The following is a 20,076-nucleotide window of genomic DNA, read 5'->3' as shown; positions in this document are numbered from 1 at the left end:
AGCTTTCCTGATGAAAATCCCCTAATAGAGTAAGTCAATCTCTTTCTATTTTTTTATGATTTGAAATACCTTCCTTTCCATCTTCCTTTCCTTTTATATGACTTCTAATTAACTTTTTTCTTAATAGTATTAAGAAACAAAAGAAAACGAGATCTTCCACTAGTACTTCACAGATTTTATGCATAGCTCTCTATGCTGCCTATGGGTGTATGCAGCCAGTGTGCTGGAAGAGTCATTAAAAACTACTTAAGTTCTATGAGCAGCATTCTGAGATGGAACATGGAAGAACAGGGCCTAAACCAGGTCTAAAACCAGACACAACTGAACGACCAAGAACTTTTGGTTCAGATGCTCTGTACAAGTGCCTGTTTGTTTTTTTTTTTTAATGCAAAAAATATTCCATCATACTCCACCCTGAAGTTGGACTGAAATCCACTAGCTGTTATTCCAGTCTTCTATCATAAGGTAGAGCAGAATGTAGTTTTTACCCTTTTTCCTCCTCTGTTTCATTCCTGTGGTGAAATTAAGGTAAAATCTTCCCCTTTGTGAGCTAGAATTGTCTAATTAATGCTGTCACTCCTTGAAATGTGTCCATTCCTTTTTCCTACAGAAGAACTTGTACTGCAGTTTATTTCTGCCTCTAAAATTTATTTGTTTCCTGCAAGAATAACAATATTTAAATAATAGCCTTTTAGAAGAAATCTATCCTTTGGTTTTATCTCCCAGGAGTGAAATACAATTTAAATGCAAGCACCTAGCAATATACCTAGCTAATGGTGGGTGTGCCTGTTCTCTGCTCTCCTGCCTACCTTACCAGTTCAATTATATGACCTGGCCAAGTTACACCCCTTGATGAGCAATGCTGCTACTCCTATGCTGCATTACTTTTAAATGACATTTATGTTGAACCATCCTTCTTGTGTGGCATGGACTGACTAAAACAAAGCCTACTGCCAAAGAAAGAATGATAGACCTAGAATTGCACATCTATCTCGAGCCACGTTGCTGTGGGCTGTGACCATACGCTGAACAGGAGATTTACATGAAGGAGGAAATGGTGAAGGTGAATCAAGGGGTGGTACAGTTTTTGCTGAATCAGAACTGGACTGATGCCTTATATGCTTCAACATAATGTGAGGTGATGCTATCTAGAGCCCTAAGAATTGGTGGTTGAAAAATGACAGAACTATTCTCTTCCATTCATAGGCAGCCGTGTATTCATAATTAACTTTCCTCAATTTGTCTTTATACCTTTCATATCTGTTGTAACAGTTGATTTTAGTAAAGAACAAGCTTTTATTTTGATAAAATGAAGTCCATGGCTATAGCTGTGTAAATATTATGATTTATAGATATGCTCAGTCAAAACCCCTTCCACAATAAGCTGAGAATGTGTCCTTTTAGGGCTTTGCATCTTTCTTTAAAATCTTAACTATAATTTTTATTCTACTCTAAGTTGCATTTTAGCAGTCTGAGACTGCAATTCTTAGCTGACTAGCTACTAGGCACACAAACAGCATGAAATACACCAAGATACATACATGTGCATAAAGGTATATAGCAGAATCCTGTTGCTGTTAGCATTACCTGATTAACTTTGGTGGACTACTTTATGTTCTTGTCTGGATATGACTTTGAGAGACTAACCCATTCTGTCTTGTTCTTTCTGTCTCTTCCACAGGAAATGATAGTACAAACTGCCTGGTATTATTTATTTACTGAGTTATCTAGAATTAGTTTGAAACTATTCTCAGAACCTCAGCACAAAGAGGGACTTTAAGTAGGAAGGGAGACAACAATTACAAGTAGAAAAGATTAAAAGAAAATCTGTTATTGCAATAATAGTCTGTTTTTCTACATTACCAGTAAAGGTGGAATCAAGCTGCTAATACAGGTAACTCCAGGAATTTCCTTTTTTTTTTAATTAAACCAGAAGTGAAATAATAACATAAAAAGAGTATCGAGAGCTTTGCAAAACAAAGTATTTATTCTGCATTTTAAACTCCTGATATGGGCATTCCTAAATATAGATTGTCTATGTGAGGTCAGCAGGGGAGGCTTTGAGTTTCTGTAGTTATCCTACATTAGCTGTATAGTGGGAGTGTTAAGTGACAGAAAACAGTTATGTCAATGGGTTTGAGAAGTGATTTGACACTTGTAGCTAAACCAAGCTGGATATTCAGATAGTTGTACATGTCATGTTCCTTCAAAAGGCCAGCTGTAAACCAGACTAGCTCCAAATGTAGCTAACGGTGTATTTCCCACTGCAAAAGGAAAATATTGCTCAAGATAAGAACTGTGCAATATTACCTGTTGGTTTGTATTCTGCATATAAGGTGACCTATGGCTGCTGAATTTGAAGACTCAATTTCAGGTGCTCATCCTCTAACAAGCTGTTTTATGATTGTTAACAGGACAACATTTTCATGCTAGCTGTAATGCCCAAAAAAGGCTGTTTGAGACTTGTTTATATGATGCTGAACTAAATGCATGACTGTGGAATACAAATGTGAATGCTAATAGGAAAAATAAATATTTTTGAAGAAAAATAGGTGATCAAGCCCACAGGTCTTTCCAAGTCTGGTTCTGAAGTATTTCACATGCATCTGTCCATTTGACAGTCTTTGCTATAAATGGGCTTCATGCCTTGGGGATAATAAAGACAGAGTGGATTTTAATCCCACTGGAAAGTGAAGGCTATTAGAAGTTAATTATAACACTTCATTTTTGTAACAATCCAACTGGGATTTTATAACCTTAATGAACACTTGTGTGAGTTCTTGCACAATCTGTAACTCAGCAATTCTTCCCAAATCTCACAGGGCTCATATTCCAGCTGATGAAGTGTCACTAGGACTTTACCCCTTCTTCTGGACTCTGTCAGCTCTTAGTCTGATGATGGAGAAAAGAATCAGCCTTTTAACATGGCCACAATGAGGAAATTTGTTAAGGTAAGGCCAGGCTGCCCATTCCTGAAGTACTGCCTTTGTGATTTGCTGTTTTGTGAGAGGAGACATATTTGCCATTCTATGTATTATATGCTCTTGTAACCATAGACTTTTAATATAAAGGCCTGTTGTTTCTATGACATTGTTTCATTTCTTCCAGAGCATAATGGTTTGTGGTCTTCCTGGACCTGTGATGCTGGTGGTGGCAAAAAGGATATTTAAGGGAGTGAGGGAAAGGTACAAACATTTCCAACATTTCAAATTTGCTGCAGATTTTGTGTAATCTTTATTAGCTGTTTCACAACAACTACTGCCCCAGATATTCACATTATAGTGTCATCTTATAATTAACCTGCAGTTCCTTTGTATCATTACATTCACAAAAGCACTGGCAGGTTTTGAACTAAATTATTATTATTAGATTATTATCTGCCACCACATTCTGTATAGTCTGTGAGCAATCTATATGACTGTATATACATTTTGTGCAGTCTGCACAACTATAAAGATCAGCATTGTTTTAGTCTAGCTAATCAAGTGTGATTTACTTTCCATTCTCCCATTCTGTGTCTGTAAGTTAGCACCACGTCCAACGCAAAGACAGCAAGAGATGTTTATAGAAGGATACTATGCTCCTTCAGGGAATAAGAGCTTTACATTCCAACAGATCTAGTTCAGATGGTATCAGAGCCAGACAGGTAGAATTATAGGTCCAAGCTAAAACCAAGCAGATATTTATCCCTAATCTCTCAAGGAATGAAAGAGGAAGTGGATCATCAGTGGATTGTTTCTTCTTGGCTTAAATCTCCAGTGAGAGTGAAAGTGAAAGCAAGCCCACAGTTCAAGGACCTCCTGAGTCAGTAATTCTGTGCATACCTTTGTGATTTACAGTTCTTGCAGTTCCTTTCAAGAGTTTATTCAGCTGCTTTTTGAGAGCATGCATACCTTTCATAATCATAATATTCTCTGCCATAATTTAATTTTACACATAGATGTGGTGCCTGGTTCATTTCAAATCCATTGTTTCCAAGGGCAGGAAGTAGTGAATAGCTATTCCCCCTCACATACCAGTCATGAACTTCTAAGCTTCTATTGCCCTCTTTCTACCCCTGTTTTTGTCTATTCTGTCTTCATCCAGAAATAATTCTGCAACTACGAGCTTTTTTGCAGCCTATCTATATATGTCATATATTTCTGCAATATCTTTTATTGAGTGTCTTACTTTATAGTTGGGGGGACCAGGTGTTCGTACAATACCAGCAGCTCCATCCATAATCTCTGTAACGTATCAGAGCTGTGGGTAGGGAGAAAAAGTTATTATTCCAAATGTTGCTTTCGTATGAAGAGAAGGTTTTGGTTGGTTGATGGTTCTGGGGTTTTGTGGATTTTTTTTGTTTTGTTTCGTTTTGTTTTTGATTTTTTCTTTTACACATTCTTTTCAGCCTTGACAGAGCTTAGAGGTTGTTAGGCATTTTCAGATGTTTACTATGCACATAGAAACTCACAGCCCGCAGAACAGCTGAAGAAACTTTAAGTGTGTACATAGGATTCACAGCCAACTAGCAAAGTGGAAAGCAAGTTGAACGCTGCAGTTTGCTGACTAGGGGAAAGGAAAGGAGATGGTTTATAGAGTAGACAAAAAAACAAAACAACAACAACAACAAAACAAACAAACAAACAAAAGCCTGCTTACAGGTTATTCCTTCTAGGACGATTTTAATTCGAGAAAGTGCCCAGAAGTAGATGTTTCTGTTGCGATTGCTGTATCAGGTAGGCATGTCTTGCCGTTATATTCCAAGAAATGAGGAGGGCCCTTCATAATATAGACAAAACATAGAAAACTGCATTTGTAGTAGTTATATTTGTATTACTTATGGACAGGTGTTTCCTCCATCCACACACACACAAAAAGATTTCCATCAAATCTATCATAATTCTCAAAGTTAGTCATGCAAATTCTCCCAGGGACCCAATTATTGTACCTTTGTGACTTTGTCATACTGTAGGCCATGGAAAGGAGGTCCTTTACCAGAGTGTGGCACAAGTTTGGTTTGTGCCTGCTCTTGGAAAAGCAGTTCTTCTGTTCATGCCTTGCAGTGACTACAGCCTTTTGTGCATATCTTTCTCCAGAGAAGAGAGAAGTCCTGAAGGCACAGCTTCTCGCTAACCAGGAGAATCTCACGGGTATGTGATCTTGCCAGCTGTAACCACACAAAGAATGTATGCTAGCATCTAAGTTGAGACATTTCTGCTCACCAGAAGGACCAGGAACAAGTAATGAATCACTGCTAAGGCACAGCCCAACAGTTAAGTGACATATGAGGGTCCATATCCCTGTTGTTGAGTATAAACCTATTCTGCACCAGGAAATCCCCTCTGAAAGCAGGATTACTGCCATGAGTTAAGATGATGGATGATTCATACAGAAATTTGACTTGGGCTTGAGGCATCTTCATGCAGAACAGCAGGTATAACATGCAGTCAGTCTTGAGAGAAGTCCAAATACAAGTGGTTGCTCTGTCTCATTTGCCTTGGGCTATATACCTTCCTCAAGTGGAGAAGAGAGCAGAAGCTGGAAAAACAACAGGAAAGACTGAACAGTAATGCAGATGAACCCTTCTTTCTCTCCTCCAGACCTCCAGTGTTTTCTTCCGCTCTTCCTCAGATCCATGTCATGTTGATAGCTCAGTACCTTGCTCTAGAGACAGGGAACTGAGAAGTGGAAGAGAATAGACTCTTCAGATAGAGGGTGAGGCATCAGTCCCTCAGTAAGTAGCAAATTACTTCCTCTTTTTCAGCATTCTCCAAACCAGGAAACAGCTCATAGCCACAGCAGTATGCTTGTTAACATCGTAATGGGCAAGGACATCATGTAGTTATAGCTGTGTCCTCTTGTGGTCTTAATTATTTCAAGGTATTTACGTGGAGACAAAAGATACGTATTTCTTCTGCAATTTGTTTTGTGCTTAAGCATTTCTTTTGGTTATAGTTCTCTGGTTTACTAAGGAATGTGCTGCTTGCTTATGAGGGATGCAGGGCTGCAGATGAATGTGGTGTGCGCCCATCTAGGCCTGCACAGCAGTGTGTGATCACAGTGTTCCCTTCAGCCACATCCCGGAAGAGACAGATCTTCTGAAGGAAAGGTTAAGTCCAAACCTGAAATCTAAGAATTATGCTCAGTGCCAGCTATCTCCAGCGCCTGCCTCACCTCCTTGCTGGACCTTCAGCACCAAGGCTTGTGCCACCACCTGCAGACTGAGTTGCCCCAGCCTCGTGCCTCGCACCTGAGGCTGCCTGCAGTCGGGGCGTTTCTGCCCAGCCTGCTGTGTGTTCCCAGAGCACGGCTAACAAGCTGACAGGCCTGAGTGGCTCAGGAACTACTGCAGGAGGGGAGGATGGTGCCCAGCTCTATCCCATTAGAGCACTCAGAAGCGTGTTCTAGAGGCCTCTTCTGAGCCCCAGCTCCTTTTTTCCAAGCCCAGAAGGAGGCTGGGTGCCACACGTACCCTCTCGCCCGTCTTCTCCAAGCTGCGTTCCCAATCTGCACCGAAATCCCAGCAGCACGGGGACCGCGGCGTCCCAAGGGCAAACTGCTCGGGAGCCGTGCGCCCCCAGTGACTTTGCCCGGCCGCACCCGTCTCCAGGCTCTCGGTCGCCTTCGCGGCACAGTCGCCGGGCTCCCCCTTCACCGGCCCGCCCCGCCGGGGCAGCCGCTGCGCAGCCCGGCCCCTGCGGCCGCCCGCGGTGTGTGCGCGGGGGCGGAGCGGCGCCGCCGGCCAGAGGGAGCCGCAGTCAGCGCCAGCGCGGCGGCCCGCGGGGATGCTGCGCTACAGCTCGGGGCTCACGGTCACCGCCACCACCCCCAGGAGGACGGCCGGCGACGGCGGCCGCGCCCGGCGGAAGGTGCGCGGGGCAGCGGGGAGGCGGGGGGCGGGGGGCGGTGGGGAGGTCCCGCGGGCCGCGCCGTGGGGCGGTGTGACCCCTCTCGCTCAGTTTGCCAGCGGAGCACGTTTGGGCTTGCTTAGTTTTGGTGTTTTCAGGTGAAGTGTGCGGTGTGTGAAAACATATCTTTGAACCTCTGTAGTAGGTCTGTGTAGGTGTTGGGAGAAGCACAGCTTTGGGGTGCCCTGGAAGGCTTTTGTTAGTGCTACTTCCTGGCTGCTCTCCTGGACAGCCCTGAGGAAGCTGTGCTGTGGTGGAGACTTTTTCCTGATATGTACAACGGAAAACTTCCCCTGAGACTCTTTTCCTCATGGGGAAGCTTACCGTAATGGCTTACATGGCAGTGATAATTTCTTTTAAAATATAGATGTAGAAATACAATTTACTGACCTCTTAAACTTTTTAGTTTTCATAGATAAACCATGCTATATTAATACGCTGGAAAGCGTGTCTTAAAAGTTGTTAAAACTCTGGCAGGTATGATAGCAATGTCTCTAAAGCCACCTTGATTGAAAGAGCCCTTATGTGCTGCAGTGGCCACGATGTTATCACTGGGGGGGCATGTTTTATGTGAAGGAATAAATCAACACAATCAAATGCTAAGGTCACCCAAAGAAATACACCTGTGTGATCACAACAAATCTTGATATATTTAGGGATAGGTTGGTCGATCCAAACTTTTGTGCTTATAAAACCAGTGAAGAATGACAAATTAACACATGTTTTACGTGGTAACATGCAACTTGTGCTCTCCCACAGAAAAAAAGTTCCTTTTGTAGTGAAATGCGAGTCTCTTATCATGAGTTGTCAGAAGAGAGGAGGAAGACTGTTAGAATAACTGCAGAATAAATGGAAGATGTGTGTCACGTTCCTGTGTGCCTGTGGTCATGGGAAAGGTGCCCTTTAATTGTGGTGGTGTAGGGAATCTCATAGCGGAGATTTCATAAATGAAGAAGACTAGCCAGATAAACGACCAACGAAAGTACTTTCTTCTTTGCATGTTTAGGGGTGACTGAAATTAAAACCTGCTTCATTTTTGCTCTCACCTTCAAAACGCTGAAAGTAACATCTGGTCTTGGGCAAAGGGAGAAATTTTTGGCCCTTGAGCTGTTTGGATAGCAGGTAGTTACTCAACAAACACTTTAACCCAAATTGTTTAATTGTGAGGCATTGGAAAGATCAGCAAAATTAGATTGTTTTTGTTAACTCCAAAGTAGATATGAATTTAGATCAAAACTGAACCATATCTTCCCTGTGAAGGACTGTAAGAATCTTAGACTGAGGCTTGTTGCTGGTATGACAGTTTGTATTTTTCTACCACTATGCTGGTAGCCTTGGTTATTCTATCAGACCCTTACTCATTATTTTAGTACTAGCTCTACGGTTATTTCAGTACATAGTTAGCTACAGTCAGTCCCTTACTGGATGTTTCTTGTTTTTAGAAAGGAGGAATAAGAGTCTGAAGAACATTACTCAAACTGAATCTGTCATCTGTTTTTGTCTTAAGTTGCACCCTAGTGATTTGAGTAGGATGGTAAACATGAATGTGGATTGTGGATCTGGGCCATAAATTCTTAACATTTTTAGCTAACCTAGATTGGCTTTTTTCTTAATTACTGTATTGCAGTAGCTCTCAGTTATGCTGTCTCTTTAGCCTCTTAGAAGTTTGGTAGTAGAGCTTGTCTTCACCTGTCAATTTCCATTGCAGTCAGCAAACTTTTCTGTCTAGTGTTGTGGAGGTTGAACCTATCAGCCTTTGTTTTCCTGTCAGCATAATCGTTCTACAAATGATGTCAGATGAGCTCTGGAAATACTGCTTGTGGGTTGTTGGTGTCAGAATCCAGGAGCGAGCATAAAATGTTGGCACAAAGAAGGTTATGTATATTGTTGGCTTGTCAAAGCTATACTTGCTGCAAACCAAACTAAAATCTCATAGCCTGGGAAACCTGATACCTGCACACCTATTCCTTTTTAAAAGTTATACTCAAAAAATCACAATTTTGATGACATAAAAGTATGGTGGAAGCCACATCTGTCCCTCTGTTTTTCATCTTATGTTCTTACTGTCAATCACCAATTGAAGGAAATTGAATTTTATTATTTTCCCCACTTTTGGATTTCTCTTTCATTCCCCTTCTGGGTTTCTCCCTACAAAACTTAATTGTTTCTGGAAATTACTGCTTCATCCTTGGTTACATGTTATTCTGCCACTGTTTGGCAGCGAGTTGAGACTCTTCCTGTTATGATTTTATTTCCATGTTAGGACATCACTACAGCCATGTTTTGCTGCTGGAAGAGGGCTGGCTGTGATTTCTGTATGAGCCTGCTCATTCATTTGGTCAAGTAAACTTGCCGACAAATGGCTGGGACAGCTGTTTCTTTAGGAAGCACTACATTGCAAAAACAGTATAGACACAGCATCCATAATTGCTTCTGAAGGTTATAGGGAAAGTGGTGCCTGCTGTTTTTTCCCTTCTAATCTCTACAGTGTTTGTGAATTTCAACGAGTATTGGCGTGTACTTCTGTCATTAGGTAGCATGCATCATCTGTAGTCCAGGAAGAATAGGAGAGAGTGGCTACATTGTACATTTTCTGCAGTTTCCCCAGAGATGTTACGGAAGTGCAATTGTTATAAACAATGGTAAGAGTACAGCCTGTATAAGGTTGTCCCAGCAAGGAATTCAAAACTGAGTGGCATTTTGCCACTGTGATACAAGCTCCCTGGGCGTGACTTCAAGGCTGGAATTGTCAGATGACTGCTCATACCACCCTCTCAATGGCATTTATGTGCAGCAGGCAGCAAAGCGAAGCATTATGTCTTCATTTTTTGTCAGAAATACTGCTGAAAATATGGTTGTGATTTGAGGTGTCTCAGTAGTTAGGAGCTAACTTGGAAACTAGGAAGTGGAAAAAAAATTGAAGTGTGATTTAGGGAGGTAATAGAGAAGACAGTGTAAAAAGAATAAATAATACAAAAAGCAAGAAAAATAGTTTAAATATTATCAACCTTTTATACAGTGTTCTTAGTCTCAACAAATTACTGTTATTGATTTGTATTTCCAAGCTAGTTGTTACAACTTGCCTGCTTTCCTTCTGGGTTTCTGTGATTTTTCTTCATAGTAAACTTGTAACACATGCACTGCTGTAATGTGACAGGCAGTCATGATTCACTAATGGTATACACATACAGGGATAATTACTTATTTACAATCACGGCACCATGAACCTATAAATGTGTTGGCTATAATTAGTCCTTTGCTGACTGACAAGCAAACCATTTGCCAGCTTCAGAAAAACTTACACAACTCCATTTCATCTGACATTGAGTTGCCCGTCAGTATACGTTTCTATTTCTTTGAGGTGTTGGTCATGTTTTCTCCTAAGAGTCGTTTTATTTGATTTAACTTACTTTTCTTTCATTTGAAACCCCTATAAGAAAAAGTTGGCCTCATCTGTCACTTCCTGCACAGCACAAACTCAGTACTATTTCCTATTTACAGGTCTGGTCTTTCTTTGTTTGACTACATGGATGAATGCCAGTATCTCTTTCCCTTTTTGTTGTAAACACACTTGTTTTAGAGGAAAGAGCCTTACTAAGCCAATGAGAAGAAAGAGCAGGGGGAAATGGATATTAAATAGGTGATAAAGCATAGTATTAATTACTTGATGAATCAGTGAGCTCTAGCACTGAGGAATTTATTATTAATGTATCTTGATAACTTGTAAGCAGAGAGGACTGACTGTTTCTGCAGTGTAAGGGAAAAGTCTGGTATTCTCAGAAGAAGACAGATAGCACTCAATCAGAGTCTAAAGCCAATGTGCAAGGCCCTATCTTTTTCAAACCTGCTTCATTGTTTCAGAATTATCTAGGAAATATTAAAACATAACTCACTTTTGTGCTGAACTTTCTTTCTTCTATCACTTTCTCTGTGGCTTCTTGTTCTTGAACTGATAGCATATGGCTGAATGATGAAATAATGGTGAAGAGCTCATTTCACAGAAAGTACCCTCCACAGATGGATCTAAATAGTAGGTTGTACTTTAGCTTGATCTTGTTATGCACACTTTTTCCCCTTTTTATAATACAAATATGGATCACACGTTTTACATAAACATTATCTCAGAACATTTTTCTTATTGATAGAAGGCACTGCAGACTAAAGAGACCTAAAAGAAGATAGAAGGCAGCAGAAAGTGGCATTTTATAATATAGTTGATGTTCTGTCGGTGTTGATTGGTCCTCTTGATGGGATTTAAAGAAAGTCTGCATTTGATGCAGATATTTGCAGATAGTTCTTCTAATCTTTTTCCTTGGGAAGAAGAAAAAATGAATGCTTCTTGTTTTAAAAGTTGAAAAGGGTCAATTGTTTGGAAGCAGGGAGAATGAGAATCTCTGTTATAGAGATTCTGAATAGTGGTGCTATGGGGAGATTGCATTTTGAAGAGTCTTGAAAGTAAAGAGAAGACATTTGATATGAGAGACTATTTGAAGAATTGGATGTTGAAATGGTGAAATTTGGAGTCTGTGAGTAGTACTTTGCTGCTATGCTGTGAATACCAGCAAGTAGAGCATGATTGTTGATTTTTGAAGCAAAAGGAAATGCTATAATGATCAAGACATGAACTGTGATCTTTTTTGGGCAAGACTGATGGAAAGCTGTACTTCAGAGAGCAAGAATGTGTATTTCTTTTGGCATGATTCCACACCATATCCCTATCTCTAAATGAAAAATATGGATTTGAAAACTGGACTATTCAATAGAGTTGGTTGGATGGCTGCAGACAGAGAGTCGTGGTCAATGGCTCTATGGCCAGGTGAAGGCTGGACATGAGTGGTGACCCGCAGATGTTTGTCTTGGGACTGGTGCTCTTCAACATCTTCATCAACATAGACATACTGGGATCAAGTGCGCCCTCAGCAAGCTTGTGGGTGACACCAAGTTGAGTGGTGCAGTTGACACAATAGAAGGAAGGGATGCCATCCAGAGACACCTGGACAGGCTTGAAAGGTGGGTCCATATGAACCTAGTGAGATTCAAGAAAGCTAAGTGCAAGGTGCTGCACCTGGGTCAGGGCAATCCCAGATATGTGTATAGACTGGGAGAAGAACTTAATGAGAGAAGCTCTGTGGAGAAGGACTTGGGGGTCCTGGTGGAAGAAAAGCTGGACATGAGCCAGCAGTGTGCTCTTGCAGCATAGATGGCTGACTGTATCCCACGCTGCTGACTAACAAGCAGGAAGAAGGAGTTGATTGTTCCTGTCTACTCTGCTCTTGTGAGGCCCCGTTTGGAATACTGCATCCGGGCCTGAGGCACCCAGTATGAGAAGGATGTGGACCTGTTGGAGCAGGCAGGCCACCAAGGTGATCAAAGGGCTGGACCACTGTCCTGTGAAGAAAGTTTGAGGGACTTGATCTTGTTTAGCTTGGAGAAGAGAAGGCTCAGGGGAGATGTTGCAACCTTGCAGTAGTCGAAGGGAACTTATGAACAGGAGGAGGACCAAATTTTCACATGGCCAGATAGTGATAGGAAAAGGGGAGTGGTTTTAAAATAAAAGAAGGGAAATTTAGGTTAGATGTTAGGAATAAATTCCTTACTCAGAGTAGTGAGGCAGTGGAACAGAAGTTGTTAATGTTCCATCCATGGCAGCATTCAAGATCAGGTTGTATGGGACCTTGGGCAGCCTGAGGATCTGGTGGGTGGCAACTCTGCACACAACAGAGAGGTTGGAACTAGCCTCTAAGGTCCATCCAGCTCAAGCCATTCTATGATTCTGCATGGCTGGATATAGGCAGTTATGAGAAACTAAAGACATCTGGATCAGAAAAGACACTGGGCTATGCAACACTGGTGATGGCCCACAGAAAGAGGTGCTTTAGCTGTTTGAAGAACAGCTTAGAGTCATTTTTGTCAACAGATAGCTGAGATTTCAAGATTTTGTGAAACTTTGAATTTAGACAAGAAATTCTCATTTCATCATTTGCTCATTTCATCATTTCATCATTTGCTCTGTTTAGGACTTAGGATTGTTTTCTACAAAGAAGTCTCGTGTACAGATAAGACTAATGTTTGTAACCAAGTTTCTTGTATGAGATATGATGCTTTAAAAATACTGTTACAGCAAAGATCTCAGCCAAAAGTATGGCCAGGAGTGATAGAGGGTAAAAAAGTATCAGTTCCCCTGGCCTGTTTCTTACATTTTCTGTGAAGAATTCTGAGGCTTTTCTTTTACAAGCAATTTTGCAATTTTGTATATAACATTTCAGTAATATTTCTGTTAGAATTTAGTGGAATTTCTGTACTGATATACTCTTGGATCCAATACTGAACAAAAAAGGGATATTCACTCCAGAACATCCTTTGTGTTTCTAAATAATCCCTTTTGAAGATTAAAAGTATGCCAAATCTGCAAACAAAGCTGAGAAACTAGGAAATTACATTCATTGTTCTGATATCTGAGCTCTCAATGTCATTTATGAGTTTGTAAGAACATGTTGTTAATGGAAAAGGTTTTTTTGTTGTTGTTGTTGTTGTTGTTGTTTGTTTGTTTTGCTATTTCAGGTATGTAATTACGGATGCCCTTGAATTATTTCTTGCCAGCTAAAAAACTCTCTAGCCTTTTACAAATAGCTTACTTTTTTGTCAGCTGATTGGAAGTAAGTAGAAAATAATGAATGAAAACTTGAATGTTAGCACAGTGCATTTTGCAAAGCAAGTTGTTAAAATTAATTTTTGTAGCACTTAAATCTAAAAGCAAACTTTTGTTTTTCTTTCAGATGAATGTTTGCAGACTACGTTTAACAGTACCACCTGATGAAGTCTCACAGCCTGAACAGGGAGCAAAAGAACCTGACAGAAAGAAACATGTAAGTTTTAGCAATTCCAATTAAATGTTGTACAAACAAGGAGTAAATATTGGCATCTGTGGAAGCTGATTTTAGTTGTTTTGGTAACTGGATCATCTTGGAAGATGGAAGAGCATGTGGATGCTGAGCAAGTCAGCTGTAAACTTTGAGCCTGAGCTCTGGTGTTGGGAACAGCAAAACATCATGCAAAGTGGAAGGATAGTACTAGACAACCAGCACAGAGATTGACAGCGATGTGTGACTAAAGTATTTTTAGAACTTGAGTATTTAATATCTATATTCTGGATTGCTATAAGCAGCAGTGTCTTTCATTAAGCAAAGTCTCGATCCTCACCTGAAGTGAGGAATTTTATGTTTCATATAGGCTTAAGTGTGTGAGAAATGAGCCTTTACTGTGTGTGTGAGCTGGATTGCCTGAGACTTGGATGTTTTCTGCATCAGCTGATTTTGGGACCAGTAGATTGTAATAATTAAATGTGTACAGAAGGTGTTTAGTTGTAGCAAAATATTTTCACCCATCGCTTAGTTTTGTCTGTATCTGATTGCAGAAATCCCCAGTCTAGCTGAAACATATGGACCCATTGCCCTAAGAGTACTATAAGTTTGTTTTTGAGGAGGACAGTTATTGACTCATGGCTTACTCATTTTACTGTGCTGAGTAGTGTAATAATGAGAAAGAAGCGCCAGTGAGTAGGGCTTCTTGGTCACTTCCTTATGTGACTTCTTTTTCTCTGCCAGATTCTGTATTTAATGAGAGCTATATTGTACACTTTTAGAAAGTGTATATAAAATCTTCAGAACTGGTTGGGCTGTAATTGTTCAGCGTCTTGGCAATTAAAAAAGAACAACACGGAGTAATTGTGTCATTTACTTGTTTTATGTTTTCTTGTGTAATTCAAAAAAATACACTGAACATGAAGCAAGTACAAAAAAAAAATCACTGAACATGAACTGTTTTTTCCTCATGGCTCTAAAACAAGACAGGAATTTATTACCTGTAGATTTGTACTGACTATGTAATATATTGCTTTGTGTATTTGATTTAGTTACACAGTAACTTATAGTACACACAAGATCCTTGACTAGTCCTACTCTGATAGTTTTATCTTACTGTAAGCTTCAAAAAACCAAACCAAAAGCAACAAAAAAACCTACACCAAATAATTCTTCTGAGAGCAGTGATCAGATATCTCTGCTGATCCACCCATCTTCAGCTCACTCAGTGTTAATGAAATTCTGTACATCACATTGAGAATAAGAAATTTTACAACTGTTAGATAATTCTCATATGGTCCTATAAGAGCTGCATTCCCCTTTTGGAGATAATGCTAATAGAGAGAAATTAGAGAAGTGCTCACCTTTCTGCCTTACACTTTGCAATTTAATGTCAAAACACACAGCTTCACCAAGAATCAAATGCAACAGCAGGACTTGGAAGTTAGAGTTCTGTGCTGTCTTTAATGCTGTGTGCAAAGAAAAGCATTTGGAAAAAAAAAATTAATATCGAAGTAGTACAACTGTTGATTTACACAAATAAACTGCGAGGGTAACCAGAGGATTTGTGCAGTGTTTGCTGAAGACTTGCAGCAGATTGGGTGATCTGAGCATGGCTGCATGGCTGTCTCCTCTTTGGGCAGACAAGAAGTGAGGGAGGAGAGCATAGACCTTGCTGTGTCAAAGGGAATGCCAGAAAACTATAAATACACCATGGCGTGACATTTAGCTGTAATCTTCTCGTTCTAATCTTTCATTAGAAGGAGGTGATTTTGAGCTGCCCTGATGTGACATAGCGATGGCTTGCTGGTTATTTTTTTATTTTCTGTATTCTCTGGAACTGAATACTATTGTAAAGTGTAGCAGCTGCAAAATCAGCTGTACAGGAGCCCCTGCTAGCACTGAACTTGCTAGCATCTTGCTTTGGAGCTCACTAGCAGTTCAGAACTGATGCTTTATTCGTAATGTCAATAGATTTTAACTTAGATTTTTTCATTGCAGTCCAAGTTGAGCAGAAAATATATGCTGTATTTCATTAAATCTCTATCAGTGCATTATGTTTCTAGACTGATTTATTTATTGCCATTCTGATATGGAATAAAAATGAGCCAGTGTAAAAAATAGAACAAAGTGGCAGAGCTGGCATTTTTGTTACGACAAAATTACTGCAGACAGGAGGATGGCCTCTGCCTGACTTTTGTAAAAGATGGTACCCAGTTAGATGATGATTTCAAAAACTGAAGGGAGAGAACTTGTGCTGTGTGTGTCAGGCTGAATGTCTGTATTCCTGTTTAGTCTGTGATGAAAAAAACATGCGAGAACTGAAGTCACAAGTACAAGTTGATTGAGTGGTTTACTTTCATTGGCAAAAAGCTAAATATCTGAATTGTTAGCACTTCAGACTGAGAGTGTCTGGAACTACCAAAATTTTGTTCCATTGCTCCTATTACTGATAGGCAATAAATGAAAGTAGTATGAGGCTGTTTACTTCACCATGAGGTACAAAGGATTATTGTGCTGGTCAGATCATAAGCAATATCTGTGTGTTCTGAAGCCTGCCTTGCCCTGCATAATAAAATGCAACTGAACAATAGTATTGTCTCTGTTTGGGCTTGGGCTTATTTTTATCAGTCAGGCCCTTTCTTCACTGTCATGGCTAAATTTGGAAGTGTCATTGGAAGCTGCAGCTAGATATTTGAGGGCAGAATACTGAGATATGTATGGAGATTTTTTTCTTTTTTTCCTTTGAGCAAGTGGACAGAGAATGAAAATGAAATCATGCTTTATAAATTCGTCTTATTTTACTGGTTTTGAGGCTTTCAGTAGACTTTGAACAGCATTTAGTCTTAACCTTTAACCAATACTTTTGCTTTATATATCCTCTAACTCTTTAAATTACATTTTTAAATTATTCACATCCTAGAGGTGAAATCCTTATTGCTTCCTAAGCAGAAATACAAAAGCAGAGCAAACATTTTTCCCCTAGCTAAAATGTAGGCTGTACAGAAGCCAGAAGTGGAATTTTCTCCACTGTGTGATGCAGATAATCAAGAGAAACTCATGTCAGACCTGGATCAAGGAATATGAGTGCAATGAATATGAGGCTGTTGTGCACTTTGAATCTAGGACAGTGCCTATTTTCTCTACTGATCTGTGGCTGCCAGCCCACTCCCACCAGCATAGCAGGAGTTGTGACATAACAAATGTGGTTCACCTGCTACAGGTGGCTGATGTTACTGTTTCTCAGCCTCTCCAGCACTAATTCTGTTTTTTATGTGCTACTTAAGCAGCTCTTTATTAAAACCAGCATTAAATGAAAGCCACAGAAATAATTCCAGTGGTAGCTACCTCTGGTAGCTAATGTATTTGTCTTACTTTACTTTCTTAATGTATAAAGAGTGGCATTATGGAAACAGTTTATTTGATTAGACGTGGCACCTAAATTCTACAATATTTCAAAGAGTTTAGAAGTGGAAATGTGTTGTGAGGCTTCTTATTTAATGTCATGAGTTTAAGAACACTTGTGTCTATGTCTTAGCGTATTTTCCACATTTACATAGTGCTGATAAACCATGTGCAGTATGAAAAGCAGCTCACAAATCACATTTAAATATGAGTTTGTACTCGTTTCAGAGTTTATACTGGCTTCAGACATTGCTTATGCTATGTATTTGAACAGATATAAACAGGATGCATGGCAATTATTAAGGCTTTTGCAACCTTGGGGTGTCAGCTTCTGTATTAAATATTTATTAATTAAATAAACACAGTGTGCTTTTCTTTAGGATATGTGGTGTGATCGCACCAACTGCAACGTGACTGTTGCTACAGCTTAGATGAAGCATGTTCCTGGAAGCTGCCTTCGTATACATCAGCATAATGTGTTGTTGTGGTTAACTTGAGTTGTCATATAACTGACTATAGCCACAAAGAAATATTTATGAGTTTCTTAAGGTTAGTATGCCCTTTTCAGATAAGGGCCTTCAAGAAAATTTTGCAGCAAGAAATCGTACTTGGAAAAGGTATTGTTCCAGTGCTGGAAGTGCACAGGCAGTTGGGGAGTGAAAAAAATGCTCTAGATTGGGATGATATTTTGACCTTAGAAGCAATGGTTGTCCAATCTAAAGAAACCTGCCAGCTTCACCTACTCTTCTGGTTAATTTTATAGTACTTACTTATTCTGTTATCATCACTGAGATGCCTTAGAAAGGAGAGGGGTGAGAATCTTGTCAGAAAAGTGAATTTTGAGAGTGGATATATATGGAAGACAGAGCAAAACAATGAGAAGTAAAAGCAGTATCCTGTATTGTAAGTAGTACATGGCAGAACTGGAACTCTCAACAGATGATGGAGATTCCTTTAATCTTCTGAAAGAGAAGTGACAAAGAAATCTTGGGAGGCTTGTGCAAATATAGATGACAGACAGTTGTGTCATCATTGCTGGAGAAGTGTGACCAGTCTGGCTTTATGCATACTTATGATGCTCATTATGTGCCTATTATGATGTAAATTTAAATCTGTTCATCTGTGAAATATTGAAGTGTCATGGATGATTGATTCTCTTGCTGCAAAACTAGTGGTCTGAATCTATCCTCCTTTGCTAGAGAGGGATGAGTCTTCTAAAGCATTGCTTGGAAATGTGTTTGTAATGTTCTAAAAATAAGGAACTTGATCATAATCTTCATACAGAATTCTGCAAACAGAACTTTAAACAATTCTGCTAATGTTTCCGAGGCACAAAGGATCTTAGCAGTTTCTAGTATTCAGCTGTTCACCTCATAAAATATGAATTAGAATGGGTAAAGTTTATGGATTTATGAATTCAGTGTCTGGGGCCTTAGTAACCTCTAAACAATCAAAGCGATTATTCATCTTGTTATCTGGAAGATGGAAACTTGTATTTAATCCCTTCATCCAGATGCAGGGGAGGAGCTGAAATGAAACTACCAAAGCAACTGTACAACCCTGGAAGTAAACAGATACAAAAGTTTTGAGTCATATCCCCATCTAGTTCCTGTATTTATTCTCAAGTAATCAGGTGCAGGATTTTTGTCTGTATGCATGTAAAGAGAAGAGAAAAACAAGCAAATCATAACTATGTAACTTTTGGTTATCAGGATACAAAGCTCTGCATATGGCGTTTTCAACATGCAAAATAATATCTGTTATAGATAGGGCTAGGTGACCAGTTTTTTTTCTCTTGGTTGAAACTGTCTTTATCAGGTGTCTACTCCAGGATTGTTCCCCTCCCAGCCCTGCATGCGCACAGAACTTCAGCAAAATGATTAAGCCAGTAATGATACAATAAAGCCATTTCAGTGTCATCAGGCAATGCCAATGCAGGAGGGACACAACTTTATTTTATTCTATACTATATACAACAGATTTGCATTTTTACCCATTACTTTTAATACAGATAGATTATCCTGTTCATTTTCACCCTACCCAAAGAAATATTTATTCTTATGTTGTCACTGTAGCTGTGTTTGGCTGTAAAAACAGGAAGAGCTATTGCATTAGACTACAGTTACTACCATCACCTATCATGGTAAGAACTAAAGACTTGCTGGGATACAGTTGTGTGTGGATATAAAATAATGAGTTTCACCTCCTTCTGCCTCTGTTTGATATGGAGGAGAATATTTAGATAGTGTTTAGACTACTAATTTACTAAAGAGTCTCAAAAGTCTGTGAGTTTCAATACTGTATCATTACTGAATAACAAAACAAACTCAAATATTTTCAAAAGTAATCTCATATCTATTGACACCTTGGTAAATTTGGCATGCAAAAGTAAGTTCAGTGAAGTTACCTGTGAGTGATTTGTCCCCATCACTGGCTTTTAAAAGTAAGACAATGCGCAAAACTATTCAGTAACAGCTTTTTTTTTCAAGACTGTCTTTCTAACTTCATGTTCACAAATAATTGTTCATTTTAGGTTCTCAGTTTGCAGATATTCAAAGTTAAATGATATAATTTTTTTTTTCCTCATTTTAAAAGCAAAAACATGGATGTCTATCTGAGCTAGTTTCTCAAAATCTTTGTAATCAGGAATATAAATTAATAATTCTGGAGTCTGATTCACTTCAGGTAATTGCTGCAGGAGACCTGGACACAGCACTGCAGGTGGGGCCTCACAAGAGCAGAGTAGAGGGGGACAATCACCTCCCTGTCCCTGCTGGCCACCCCTCAAGACATAAGTTTATACAAATATGCTTCTAGAAATTTCTGCAGATTGCTAAAATATCAAACACAAGCACAAAAGCTGCCACTTTACTTTCCTATCAAGCCCTTCTATAGTAGTTCAGAACACTGAAACACGCACA

At 39.6% G+C, this 20,076-nt stretch overlaps 1 protein-coding gene and 1 long non-coding RNA gene across 5 annotated transcripts in view; one reads left to right on the top strand and one right to left on the bottom strand.

Moving 5' to 3' along the window:
- The first annotated feature begins 458 nt into the window (after nt 1-458).
- Nucleotides 459-20,076, top strand: part of MYZAP (myocardial zonula adherens protein) — a 50,710-nt gene continuing 31,092 nt past the window's right edge. For 2 of the 4 annotated variants that reach the window (XM_085233591.1, XM_085233594.1), the window contains exons 1-2: nt 6,718-6,851; nt 13,667-13,756. In XM_085233591.1, coding sequence (XP_085089717.1) covers nt 6,768-6,851; nt 13,667-13,756 — 174 coding nt within the window. In that variant the 5' untranslated portion in view covers nt 6,718-6,767. Of the gene's footprint in view, nt 2,952-6,717; nt 6,852-13,666; nt 13,757-20,076 lie in introns of those variants that run through there. The other 2 variants (XM_085233592.1, XM_085233593.1) reach the window with 2 other exon arrangements.
- On the bottom strand, nt 3,211-6,650 carry LOC146543544 (uncharacterized). The gene is made up of 2 exons (XR_014885759.1): nt 6,455-6,650; nt 3,211-5,520 (listed from the first exon to the last, which is right to left on the bottom strand). It is a non-coding gene; the product is annotated as an uncharacterized LOC146543544 (long non-coding RNA).

Source organism: Meleagris gallopavo, chromosome 12 (assembly GCF_905368555.1).
Source record: "Meleagris gallopavo chromosome 12, MGAL_WU_HG_1.1, whole genome shotgun sequence".
Taxonomy (NCBI): domain Eukaryota; kingdom Metazoa; phylum Chordata; class Aves; order Galliformes; family Phasianidae; genus Meleagris; species Meleagris gallopavo.
This window is presented reverse-complemented; position numbering and strand designations above follow the sequence as displayed.